At 44.9% G+C, this 11530-nt stretch overlaps 1 protein-coding gene across 2 annotated transcripts; it reads right to left on the reverse strand.

Moving 5' to 3' along the window:
* Window positions 1-7114: 7114 nt before the first annotated feature.
* LOC147455600 (two-component response regulator ORR21-like) lies at window positions 7115-11255 on the reverse strand. 2 transcript variants are annotated; one of them, XM_086514344.1, is made up of 7 exons: window positions 10581-11255; window positions 10101-10253; window positions 9630-10019; window positions 9457-9533; window positions 9161-9355; window positions 7799-9070; window positions 7115-7697 (listed from the first exon to the last, which is right to left on the reverse strand). In XM_086514344.1, the coding sequence occupies exons 1-7, from the start codon at window positions 10777-10779 to the stop codon at window positions 7668-7670; spliced, it is 2316 nt and encodes a 771-aa protein (XP_086370470.1). In that variant the 5' UTR covers window positions 10780-11255; the 3' UTR covers window positions 7115-7667. The 2 variants fall into 2 exon arrangements, with proteins under 2 accessions (XP_086370470.1, XP_086370469.1); XM_086514343.1 differs by having other exon boundaries at window positions 7799-9355; window positions 10581-11254.
* Window positions 11256-11530: the final 275 nt, after the last annotated feature.

Consider the following 11530-nt stretch of genomic DNA (forward strand, 5'->3'; position numbering starts at 1 on the left):
TCTTCTCCGTTTAGGAGGTGACAGAGAGCGTTTGGCCCGCCGTCTTCGTGGAGCCATCTCCGCCGAGGTGGCAGGAGACTCACTTCTTTCTCGTTCCTTTGGTGGGGGCTCTTGAGTTCTCCTTTGGGAAGGATATGTGTCATCAAGAAGAAAATTTTATATCCCTTCGTATGGATCCTCTTCTTCTTCCCAAATCGGAGAGAGGCCTCTTTTGGAAGTCTCACAAAGAGGATTCCTAAGTACTCTCTTGTCATGGTGGAGAGCTTGGAGAATCCCATGAGCACGAAGCTGCCATTGCACTTCACTTTGGAGGGATGGATTGCCCATGGCTTGTTGAAGCCTAGAAACAAGGTAGTTAACAAGCCTAGGGGCATCATTAGTAGCCTGCTCATTAGCAAAATCAAAGCTATCAACATTAATTTCACTCTCTTTACTATTGTCAGCCATTTTAACAACTTTTAGGTGTAAACTTTTTTAGGTGTACTTTGGCACTTCAAGCCCTAGCTGCTACTCCTCTTTACCCCTTTAGAAAAGCACTCAAGCTACTATACTTGTGGTTCGAATACCATTTATTGCAAGGAATAGAAGAGAGGGTCTTTCAACACCAAAACAGCACCAGCTCCTGTCAAACTTCTAATAGCTCAATAGTGGTTAAACCGTAGCAAGCCCCGTTAGGACTCCACTATTAAGACCATAGCTCTCGACGGTGATGCCCAGTTATCTGCATGAAGGCAGACGCATTGCAAGACTGAAAAATCCCTATTCTACTTACTCAATTGCAATTAATAATAACAACCATTTATAGCTAGCTTGAGGACCTCCCTTCTTGAGCAAGAAAAAAAAACCTTGTGCTCTGATACCATGTAACATTTAATGGCCTAGTAACTTGTGTGTAGCGGAAAATAACATGAACATAGTGAGCATTTTATTAGAATAAGTTCCTAATGAGCATAACAAGAGTGCTTGGATGGAGAGAGCAACAAAAAGCATAGCACCTAGTTAGATAGGCATGAACAATACTTCAAAAGAGACAGAAATTAAGCTATTGACAACAGTTGAGGACTGGATTTACATGGAGCCGGATCCCCCTCCAAAAGGCTTTGTATTATAGGTTTCCCCCATCAAGAGAGACATTTTACAATACAATTCTTTGTGTTCCTTCAATAACTAGCTAGTGCAATGAATATGGAAGCTTCAAGCACTAAGCAAAGCACTTATAAAACACAACATCCATTCCCTCATTGTCTCAGACCCAAGACCTCACACACCTTCAAAGATGGTGAGAGCTAGCGGGGTATGAGAGTAGATTGAGAGGAAGAAGGAGCAGTCTTACGAGAAAGATGTACATCTCCTCACATAATCACTCATATTAGCATATCATAGCTTAGTAATTAGCATGGTAGAGGAAATGAGCATGCATTGAATCTTGGCTCTTGGTTGGATTTGCATCACAAAGCCAAGAGTTGTTGGTGTAGGCCTCCCTTCTCACAAGCTTGGAGTAGGTGATAAGCTTTCCATTAAATATTGAGAAGGAAAGAGAGAGTCTTCTTGATTCACACATGAGCTAGTGTGAGTGTGTGTGGAATAATGCCTTGAGAAATTCAGTCCCCCTCTCTCTCTTGGTCGACCCCTCATGCTATTTCCTCTTGATAGCTTCCCATTGGACCCCTCCAGGCTTAGTCAATAGGATTTAAGGAGCATAAGTGATAGTCTTCTAACATATGTCTCCCTTTCCCCTTTTGTGAGAGCTTTAGCTAATTAATTAATGCAACTAAACTCTCATTGGACCCCTTTGTCTCTTGGCCAATAGGAATCAGGCAAGCCATTGGACTGTTGAATGTTCATTGGACCCCTTGGGAGACTGTCCAATATCTTCTAGAGAGCTTAATTCTTATTGGTTCTTTTATCAAGTGTTTTTAGATTTTTTAAACTAGATTTACTCTAGCCTAATTCTCATTGGTCCACCTCCATGGCCATCCAATAGGATTTGAGTGCACCTTGTGGGCATCTGGGCTAGGGAGCTGACATGTGTCCCTCATTCCCTTTGTGAAAAGGAAGCTTGTGAGTGTGTGTGTGTGTGTGTATGTGTTTCTCTCTCATCCCCTACTTGCAAGGCTCGCCCCCTCCTTTGTAGGAGTTTTGAAGACTTTTTGGTACACAAACAAAGCATCCAATTTCCCTAGTGTTTTGACCTTTGGACACAACCTTTGAATTTTGGAACCTTAGCATTTTGGAAGTCTTAATGAGCTGAACCTTAGGGTCTTAAAAGCCCACTATTGCACATTGCTCTTTTGCAGATGGCCCCTGCTTTGGATCCCTATTTTCTCTCCTTTGGATCCCTACTGTGGCTACTCTGTCAGCTTAACTAATATTCTAGCTTTTTCTCCCCTGGTACTTTCCCATATTAAATGATCAGTTTAACATGAGAAAATCATTAAGGAGAATTAGATATTAGTTATTATGACATTGGCAACTTCCATAAGCTGAGTGAGGGTAGCCACTCTGTTCTTTGTACAGTAATCTCGAAGCCCTTTAGGCAGCCCACAATAATACTTCTCAATCTGCTCTGTCAGTGGCTCAAACCTGTAGGAGGTTTCTGAGAGAAACGCTTTACAAAACCTCCTATTGTACTCCTATATGCTCTTGCAAGGTGTCGCAGTGAGTTGGTGCCAATTCGTCATGACATTGGCTTCAAATTCATTTGACAGCTACGTAGATGCAAACATTTTCTTGAAGTATACCCATGTGGCGGGTGTTGTCCTTGCATCAACAATGTCATCCACCATGTAAGCACATTGTCTTTCAAGAAACTTGGCAGCTTTCCTGACCTTAGAGGCCTCTGTGAAATTCCCGCCTTCATAAGTTGTATCAAACTACTGGAGGAAAGTAAGAGCCTCTGCCTTATCCTCAAAGCCGCTGAAAGTGCTAAATTACTGTAGTAGGGATCATTGGCATTCCCTGGTCCTCAGCTCAAAACAATAAAGGAGGATAGTAAATCTTTGTCCGCAAGTTACACATTTACTTCTAGGTAACGCTAATTCATTTTTTGCTAGCTGTCTCATCTATCTGAGGTGCAATCTATCATCATCTCTCACAGTAATCTGAACTCTATCTTTCTTCCATCTTCTTGCCAAGAGCTTCTTAGGATTTGAACAACATTTTGGGCCCTAGGGACCATGTGTTGTGACGTTTGTTCAAGAGGTAGGCCGGCATCAATGCATTTGCTACCACCAACCTATCACCTGAGAAGAATTCCATCTTAAGCAGCATTTGCATGCATCATAAGTGCCATACCTGGCTGTTGTCCAGAAAAACCTGGCATGTCAAAATTTCCCTGTGGCGCCCCAAACTTGCCTTGATTGCTTTGAAAGCCTTGCTGCATGCCGATATTACCATACAGTGGGTTTGGCATCATGCCTTGCATACGCCCAAACACTGTTCCTGGCATATACCCCCAAACATTGCTCTTGGCATACACATTGCTAGTTTCCAGGCGCATAACCAGTCCTACTTTCGAACACAGATCCACCTCAAATACCCAGGATGTACCGTGGGTGGTGGAAAAGCCTGATGCATTGCCTGGAAATTGGTTCCCTGACCATTTAATGCAAAATGTGGACTCTGAATGGTGGTGGGTTGAACTGGAAAAACTGTGAAATTGGCGTCCTAACCACCTGTTCATGGACGGAAGGACCTGACTCCGCAACATGTGAGTGCTCCCTATCTTGCTGAAACGCATGAAGTACCTGGGCTTGAGCCTCATCGGGCTCTACTGGCTGTGTGAGTTGCTTTATCTATTGTGACATTGGTGGCACTTGCAAAAACTCCATAAACCTTGGGTTCTGCACCAGTCGAGAAAACACATTCGCAGAAGAAACCAATTGAGTCATTAACGCATCATCTTCAAGGTGCCCAGTCATAAAGCCCTACACTAGTGGAGCATTCACATCAACACACGAGGTACAGATAGACGTGGCCGTGAACTCTCGTCAGCCTCAAACACTGTAGGAATTGCATGTCTGTCCTGTGAAGAGGAACCATCTTCCATGATGCCTTTCCCTTTGTCGGTCATAGTGTAATCCCACATTCCTGTACTTTGTGTCTTGGCCGCAAACCAACCGAGACTCACTTCTTGAGGAAAAAGTGATTATGTCCATGCGACAGAACCATGTAACCGGCCCGTAGGGCAGTTGACGTAGGCTTTCACCCGAAACTTTACTTTAGACTTTAGGACACAGAGAGAAACTTTGCAAATAAAAACCTGTAACGAAAATTGACACTTCAAACACACACAGCTTGGAAGCTAGAGCGCTACCAAGCAAACGTCGACACCTGTTGACCCCAAAGATCGGCATCCCTTTTGATATTTCTTTATTGTAATATCAAAAGGAATTAAAACCTCTGATTTCTTACAAGCTGCCACACATATCCCGGGCTCAAAATGACCTCTTATGCTCGGTGTTGGCAACATAACAGTACTAGGACGCTTCACAGATTGTATCCCCACGCAAAAAGTGACTTTTTCGACGCATACGGACACTTTGCAAAACTGGCGAGAATCTACAACACGTTGAATTCTCTGTTTTCTACCCTAAAAATGCACCAAATCACTCGCACAACAGACCCGTTGCGTCCCCGAACCTCTTAGGGGTATTAGGGACCGTTTAGGGTCGAAACCCTAAACCTGCAAAAATACACAACAGACTGTATTTTCCTGCTTTGGGCTTCGTTTCGCGGGCCGATCGCATCCGTAGCAAGTCCTCGAGCTCCCGCACCTGTAGGGCTACTTGCCCTTCGAATCAAACGAGATTTCTCGCGTGATATCTCTCCGAATTCAACTGTACCTACAAGGGATTAGCAACTAGCTAATCTAGTACATGTGCAAGAGGCTCTTGCCACCCGCCGTGCATGAACCCACACAATTGTACATACTGATGAAAAGCCCTCAAGCGGGGCATCACGTATCTGTATTCAAAAGGGGAGAGAGGTGTGCGAGATCAAATTCATCACGCTACATAGTGCAAGTGAGAAAGCAAGCTTTCCATTAAAGCTTCATCACCTGCACCAACTACTCACACACACCTTGTAGACTCACAATGTGCAAAATCAGTCTCCTCTCTTGATTTGGGCGCCAACTACTCACACACATTGTAGAGCTCCCAATGTGTAAAATCAACCTCCTCTCTTGATCTTGATTCCTTTACATAGAAGGTATTGATGCATTCGACAATCTACTAGGTACTCAATTTCTAGCTTCAGTTTCAATTTTGACTTGTTTCTGTAATGATTATCCCAAGGGATATGCATAAGCTTCTAAAGCCTGGTTTGCTTCTCGTTATAGCAAGGCTGTGATGAGATTTAGCGATTTTCACGTTACCATATATATGTAATAGTGACGTGTGTGAACACACTTAGGACCGCCGGGGCATTTTTTCCCTCACTGGGAGGGTTTCCCCTCCTATGCATTGTATATATGCCCATCACTCTAGGGCTACCTTATCATTCCATTGCACACTAAGTAATACACTCTTTGTTGTGCCTTGAGCTTTGGCTTAGCATGTTAGCTCAAGAGCCGCCATGCGTCCACTTATAGCCTCTTTTGAGTTAATTCCTAGTACCCACCGACTTGTAAGTATAATAAGGGGGCCTAAATGACTTGGAACTAAGCTTGGATTCCAATGCCGATAGGCCCGACCATCTCGTGGCAACCTGCCCTTCCCAACTACAAGTGAAACTCTCGGCCGTCGATCGTTTCACACTAGCCGTGCAATGTCCGATCATTTGTGACTTCAAAAAGAGTGTCCCAAAAATTAAATAAAGATCATCGAAAGGAAACCCACTAAGCTTAAAAATTGCAATGTCCTCGTGACAATAATTAGCAGTTGCCACGTCCTCATGACAAGCTTCATGCCTAATTTACACCAACCTTTACAAAAGCTAAGACATAGACAAACTTTAGGCATCGATCTCTTTGTCCTCACCCTTAGATGGCACGTACACACTCACGTTGTGATAGAATTTTTAATGGAAATTGTCGTGTAGGTGATGAGAAATATGATGCATTACATAGACAGGAATTATTGAAGATAATGTAGCCTATGTAGTACTCTCCAACATAGAGAAGCCACACTCGACAGTATACTCTCTTTGGTAGTGACTGCAATAGAAGATATGAGCAAAGAGACCATGCGTTTGTGCTTCACATTGGAAAGGTCCATGTCAATTTCAAAGCACCTTCGCACTGGGCATCCTTGTGCATTGATACATCTTCAACTTCCATAAATCCATGTGCACAGCAATCTAGAAAGACTAAAAGAGACCCTCAAACATACACTATACAATTGCATAGAACAAGTGAAGTAATGTATTGAACAGGTGCAAAGCCATCCAGACACAAATCAACCAGGAAAAAAAAAATCATTGTACTCATGGTGTCAAGGACAGCAACAAGTCATGGAGGTTCATTCGAATTTCATCTGGCTGTATACATGATTCATTTGTGCATTGTACAAGGGACTGCAAACAGCACACCTGTAGGTGACCATGATCGGTATACATTAAACATAAATCTTTTGGCTGGTCACCAATTACATTACATGTGCATTCCTCCCATCACATGTGCATTCCTCCCATCGCTTCTCCCGCCAATTTAAATCTCCCCCCCTGCAATGGCCTACCCTGTGTAAACTGCCATTGTCCACAGCATGTCAATAACATCATTCAAAGGAAGTTTTGGGCAAATTGCCCAAACATTGCCGGTGCAAGCATGTGGTCCTGTAACCAAAATTAAAGGAAATTGAAGGGCCAGCCTAGCAGTTGTCTCAGGCTTGAAAGTGGCCTCCCCCAGCATGACAGTAGCCTCGTGAATACGCACAGGTTTTTTTTTTGGGGGGGGGGGTTGGTGGGTGGTGGGGGGCAGGGGGGGGCACGCTGTGAACCCTTCCCACGCACCAAAGACAACAGGGCAGTGCCAAGGACAAATGAATTGTGGTTGAGCTAAAATGGGTAGTTCACTAAGCTAATAACAGTCAGCAAGCATCGAAATCTCTTCATGCTGAAGACAATGGGAGTTAAAACCTTGAGACCCAAAAGTAGGTTGCAGAACCAAAGATCAGAATCCCGACAAATAACATCATGAACTGAGACAAGCTTTACCACAGCGTATGTCTGACCTGATTTGTACTTCTACAAATCGGCGCAAAGTAAACCATTACCATCTAATATTCACAAATTGCCCCCACCTACCAGAACTAATTCGACTCTTTTAAGCAAAAATACAAGAGCAAGTCACTTGCTCCCAGCCACCCATCTTATCTCTCCACCACAAACCCATTTGCTTTTATCACATGTATAAACGTATCAAGGCGCAAACATCAAACTCCCTTGCGTTGATGCCTACATCTATTCAAGGAAGATTTCCGACATCTTATCGAGAAAGATTTCAGAAATCGCCTACGCTACAAGGAAACTGCTTGAAGAGATGACTCTTTTGCACGACTCATTTGGAGTAGCCAAAAGGCACTTCAGTCACAAGAGATGTGGAGGCCTGCATACTCCTAAGGGCAGAGTGTTCATGTGCGGCACCTTGACCATGTTCTTTACGTTGTTTCTTCAAAGGATATACTAAGTCTTGCCTGCGTCTTGGGTCCGATCCACTACACTGCTTTCTACTCTGTGAGACCTAATCCTTCTTGCTGCTGCAAACACACAAAAAATTGTATTAGACAAAAAATCGCGTATTATTGATAACGATTCTTCAGTAAACAAGACCCATCAAATCTTCAACACGGAGCCTCACCTGTCGAAGAACAATGCTCAATAACTCATCTGATAGTGGTTCTGGAATCCATCCATGGCCTTCGTTTTTCACCTTCAAACCATTCTCAGACCTTAACTGCTGACCTTGGAAAGCTTTCACTGAATTTGAATCAGTGTTGAAATTGTTCGCAAACCCAGAGTTGAACCCTGGAACACAGAAGTCACCCTGCTCTTGCTCTGCCACTAGTAGCAAGCCCTGATTCTGATTGCTTGAGGACCCTCCACTACTACAGCCCAGAGAGACCTGTCGATAATCTTGGCCCAAGCCACCAAATCCTTGCCAGCTTCCTTGAGCTCTCTGCCCTACATTGGGTGCCTGCTTCAAGCCCGGAAACCTCAATCCAAGATTCTGAGGGGCAGGTGCATTTAGAGACGGAAGTGAAGAGTTTATATCTTTCATTCTACCATAGAGTAGACCATCAGGCCCAGACAAACTCATAGAGGATGAAACAGCCAGAGGGTTCACGAGCGGAACATTCCCAGCGTTGGGCATAAGAGAGCATTTGCTCTCTGCATCATAGGTTCTCCCTAAAGAACCTGGCCCTGCTGAGTCAGCCAACCTGAATTCCAGCAGCTCACTACCCTGGCAAGAAATCGCATTGCCAGCACTGCCAGTCGCATTCAAATTTGAGAGTGAGGCTCCCCATACTCCTGCATCTGTTGACAAACCTTGCTGTCCCTTGCATTCTCGGTCACATAACCTTCCAAGGGGCCCCTGGGCAGCTGAACCAGAGCCAGCGGTCCCAGGTAAGGAGCTGAGCCTTGTAGAGGCACCATATTGGCCAGACAATGCATTACCTAGCCTAATGTTACCATTCAAATTCGATATAGCAGCTGCCCAAACACCTGCATCTGTAGAAAGCCCTTGCTGGCCAGAAACACCGCTAGTTGGGATTGTCACCCCACTTTTGCTCAACAAATGGGCACCACCGGACTGTTGTTGCTGCTGCTGCTGCAAAGCCTGCAATAGCAAGGCATTTGTATTGGGATTTAGCTGCTGGAAATTGGTACCAACCCCAGAGAGCTGTCCCAATCCTCCTAAACCGACTGCAGACTCTAGCTGCTGCTGCTGCAAGGCTGAAAGTCCAAGAGGCAATTTGTCAAGCGCCACCCCAGACAATGCTCCCATTTGCGCTAGTTGAACTGGGTTAATGTCACATTGCCCGGCTTGCAAGACTCCCTGATCATTCAAGCCAGGCTGACCATACGAGGGTAGAAACGGAGGCCGGCTAAGAGCTCCGCCACCAGCACCCTGAAGAGCAGCTAATTGCAAAAGATTAGACTTCTCCACGCTGCCTAACCCTAGATTGTTGGCTTGATTTAACCTTCCTAAGGCCCCTACTTGTAGCGAAGAAAGCAAGGCCTGTGAGGGTAAGTCGTTTGGCGCACCAAGTGCTCGAAAATCGCCGACACCGCCCAGCCCAGGTGCAGAGACAGGGCCGCCAAAACTAGAGTCGTTGGGAACTGAAAAGGAAGGGCTCAAGGTGCCAGATTGATGAGAAACGCCACTGATCCTTTTCAAGTAAAGACGATATTTCTGCACAAAAATAAGAGGCACAAAAAGCACTTTAGAATATGGTAGAAATGAGGAACAAAAAAGAGAGGAAAATAGACGTGAGGTGCATAAACCAGAATTACCTGCAAATGACTCGCTACATTTTCCCTTGTTAACCCATGAACATTCATCAGCTCGAGTATACGCTTCGGTACAGCCTCTGAACAAAAACTTAGCAATAAGTTGTCTAACCAGGGAGGAAAAAGAAAACAATGCCCTTTGTGTACCCAAAAAAAAAGCACTCCGCAAAACGTACTATCTATTCCTAGCTGATCAACAGCATTAACAAACTGCTGATGCAGCTCCACAGACCAAACAACTCGCGGCTTTTTCGTGGTGGAAGGATCATCCAGGTCCAAATCGGCTTCCTCCTCGTCTTCTTTCAAATCCCTTCGCTTTTTGCCCTGCCTCCATGCCCCATCATAGGCATCATTTGCTGAGGAATTGTGATCCCCATCGTCAATGGTATGCATTTCCTTGTCATCTTCAGAAGCTACTTGTTGGGCTGAGCTTCTCCATTTCTTCCGTACAACATGCTGCCAGATGTTTCTCAGCTCTTCCATGCGGACCGGCTTCAATAGATAGTCGCAAGCACCATGTTTGATGCCTTTCATTACAGCACTAGTCTCTCCATTGGCGGACATCACTGGCAAACACGTAAATCTTAGTACTAAATATTGGAAATGACTGTTAAATTTTCAGTCCCACCGATTTCAAATTTGCTTACTTATGACTGGCAAGTCCATTTCCAGTCCCACTAATTCAAGAAGCTTGAAACCGTCCATGTCAGGCATATATACATCGCTGATGATCACATCAAAGCTGTCTCTATTCTCCCTTAGCATTGCAAGGGCATCGGTGGCCCTCCCACATGTGGTGACTGAACAAGCACTATCTCTTATTAGAACCAGGAGGAGCCAATTATGAAAAAAGCAATTTACAACTTACTACAAGTCTATATTTTTAAAATTCCAAGAAACAAAGAGCTATGAGTGACATCTTTCGACGTCTCTCCAGCTTGGAGTAGCCGTGCTCACTAGTTTGCCTCTAACAGCAAGCCAACGTTTTGGAGCAATGGAAATATCCAGATACCTTCAAGCTACGATAAACAAAAGTGTGCACAACTGTGCATTCACCCACATTCCCTCTTTCACATGGTGAACCACTATTAAGCACTCGGCAAATAAAACAGTAGAAAGAGGCGAACCTTTATACTGACACCGTCGCAGCATTCTATCAAGAATAAGGAGACAAATAGGATCGTCATCAACTACCAAAACACGTAAGCCTGCAGGGAAGGAGTCGGTGCTAGTGGAATCAGCTCTCAACAATGTTTTGCTGCTTCCAGAGACGGAATTGGAGGTTGTAGAAGGCGGGAAAGAATGAGCAGTCGTCGCCATCGCCATTCCTGTGCTTGAACAATTGTCAGCTGCCAATTGTGGATCTTGGGCGTATGTACACCAGTATCTTCCTTAGTGTCTGCAACAGCGACACGCGCACAACAGAGTGCTAGGTTATTTCAAGCGGGGTAAGAGGGAACCAAGAGGAGGTGAAAAGGCGGGGTCGCTTCAGGGTTTCTGCCATGACCAAATCGAGAGCAAGGGCACTGATTATTGACAAGTTGGGGGCGAAGCGGGGGTTACGCATTCACAGAGACGATGGAAAAATGTAGAAAGAGTTCACACCAGCAGTGGGCAGCTCCAACTTCTCTGCTGCCATAGCTGAAATAGAAGAGCTGCACAGAGATGCTGATGCCGAAGGGGGCGAGCAAGACGGGGGAATGTATGAGGTAACGCGGTTTCGTTTTTTCAGGGGCAACAAAGGCGACATAAATTGTTCAACGCCCACCACGCCCAATTCTCTTCCCAAGTCGGGGGGAGAAAGGGGGGAAGAGACCACATGAGAAACGCTTGTAGATATGTAAGAAGAGAGTCCACTCTTTTGAAATCCACCGTCAAAATTGCACCTTCAAGCAAAGGCAAGGCTTGATTGTGCATACCCCTCTTCGGTCCTTGAGGCAGACTTTCGTTGCATAAATGGGGATATGATAGGGAGGAGAAAGAGATGGAGACAAAAGTTTGAGGATGACTTGCCTTGCGAAAATGGGGATATAATAGGGAGCAGAAATTGATGGAGGTAGTTGATCTCTCAAGAGGG

Source organism: Adiantum capillus-veneris, chromosome 6 (assembly GCF_014529385.1).
Source record: "Adiantum capillus-veneris isolate H3 chromosome 6, ASM1452938v2, whole genome shotgun sequence".
In the NCBI taxonomy this organism is placed as follows: Eukaryota; Viridiplantae; Streptophyta; class Polypodiopsida; order Polypodiales; family Pteridaceae; genus Adiantum; species Adiantum capillus-veneris.

Bases quoted from the DNA above. Each gene is read 5' to 3' on its own strand.
- LOC147455600 (XM_086514343.1), bottom strand. From the start codon at position 10,779: ATGGCGATGGCGACGACTGCTCATTCTTTCCCGCCTTCTACAACCTCC. The intron at 10,020-10,100 runs GTAAGCAAATTT...CGTGTTTGCCAG, and splicing joins AATGGACTTGCCAGTCATAA to TGATGTCCGCCAATGGAGAG. The intron at 9,356-9,456 runs GTAATTCTGGTT...ATTTTTGTGCAG, and splicing joins ATGTAGCGAGTCATTTGCAG to AAATATCGTCTTTACTTGAA.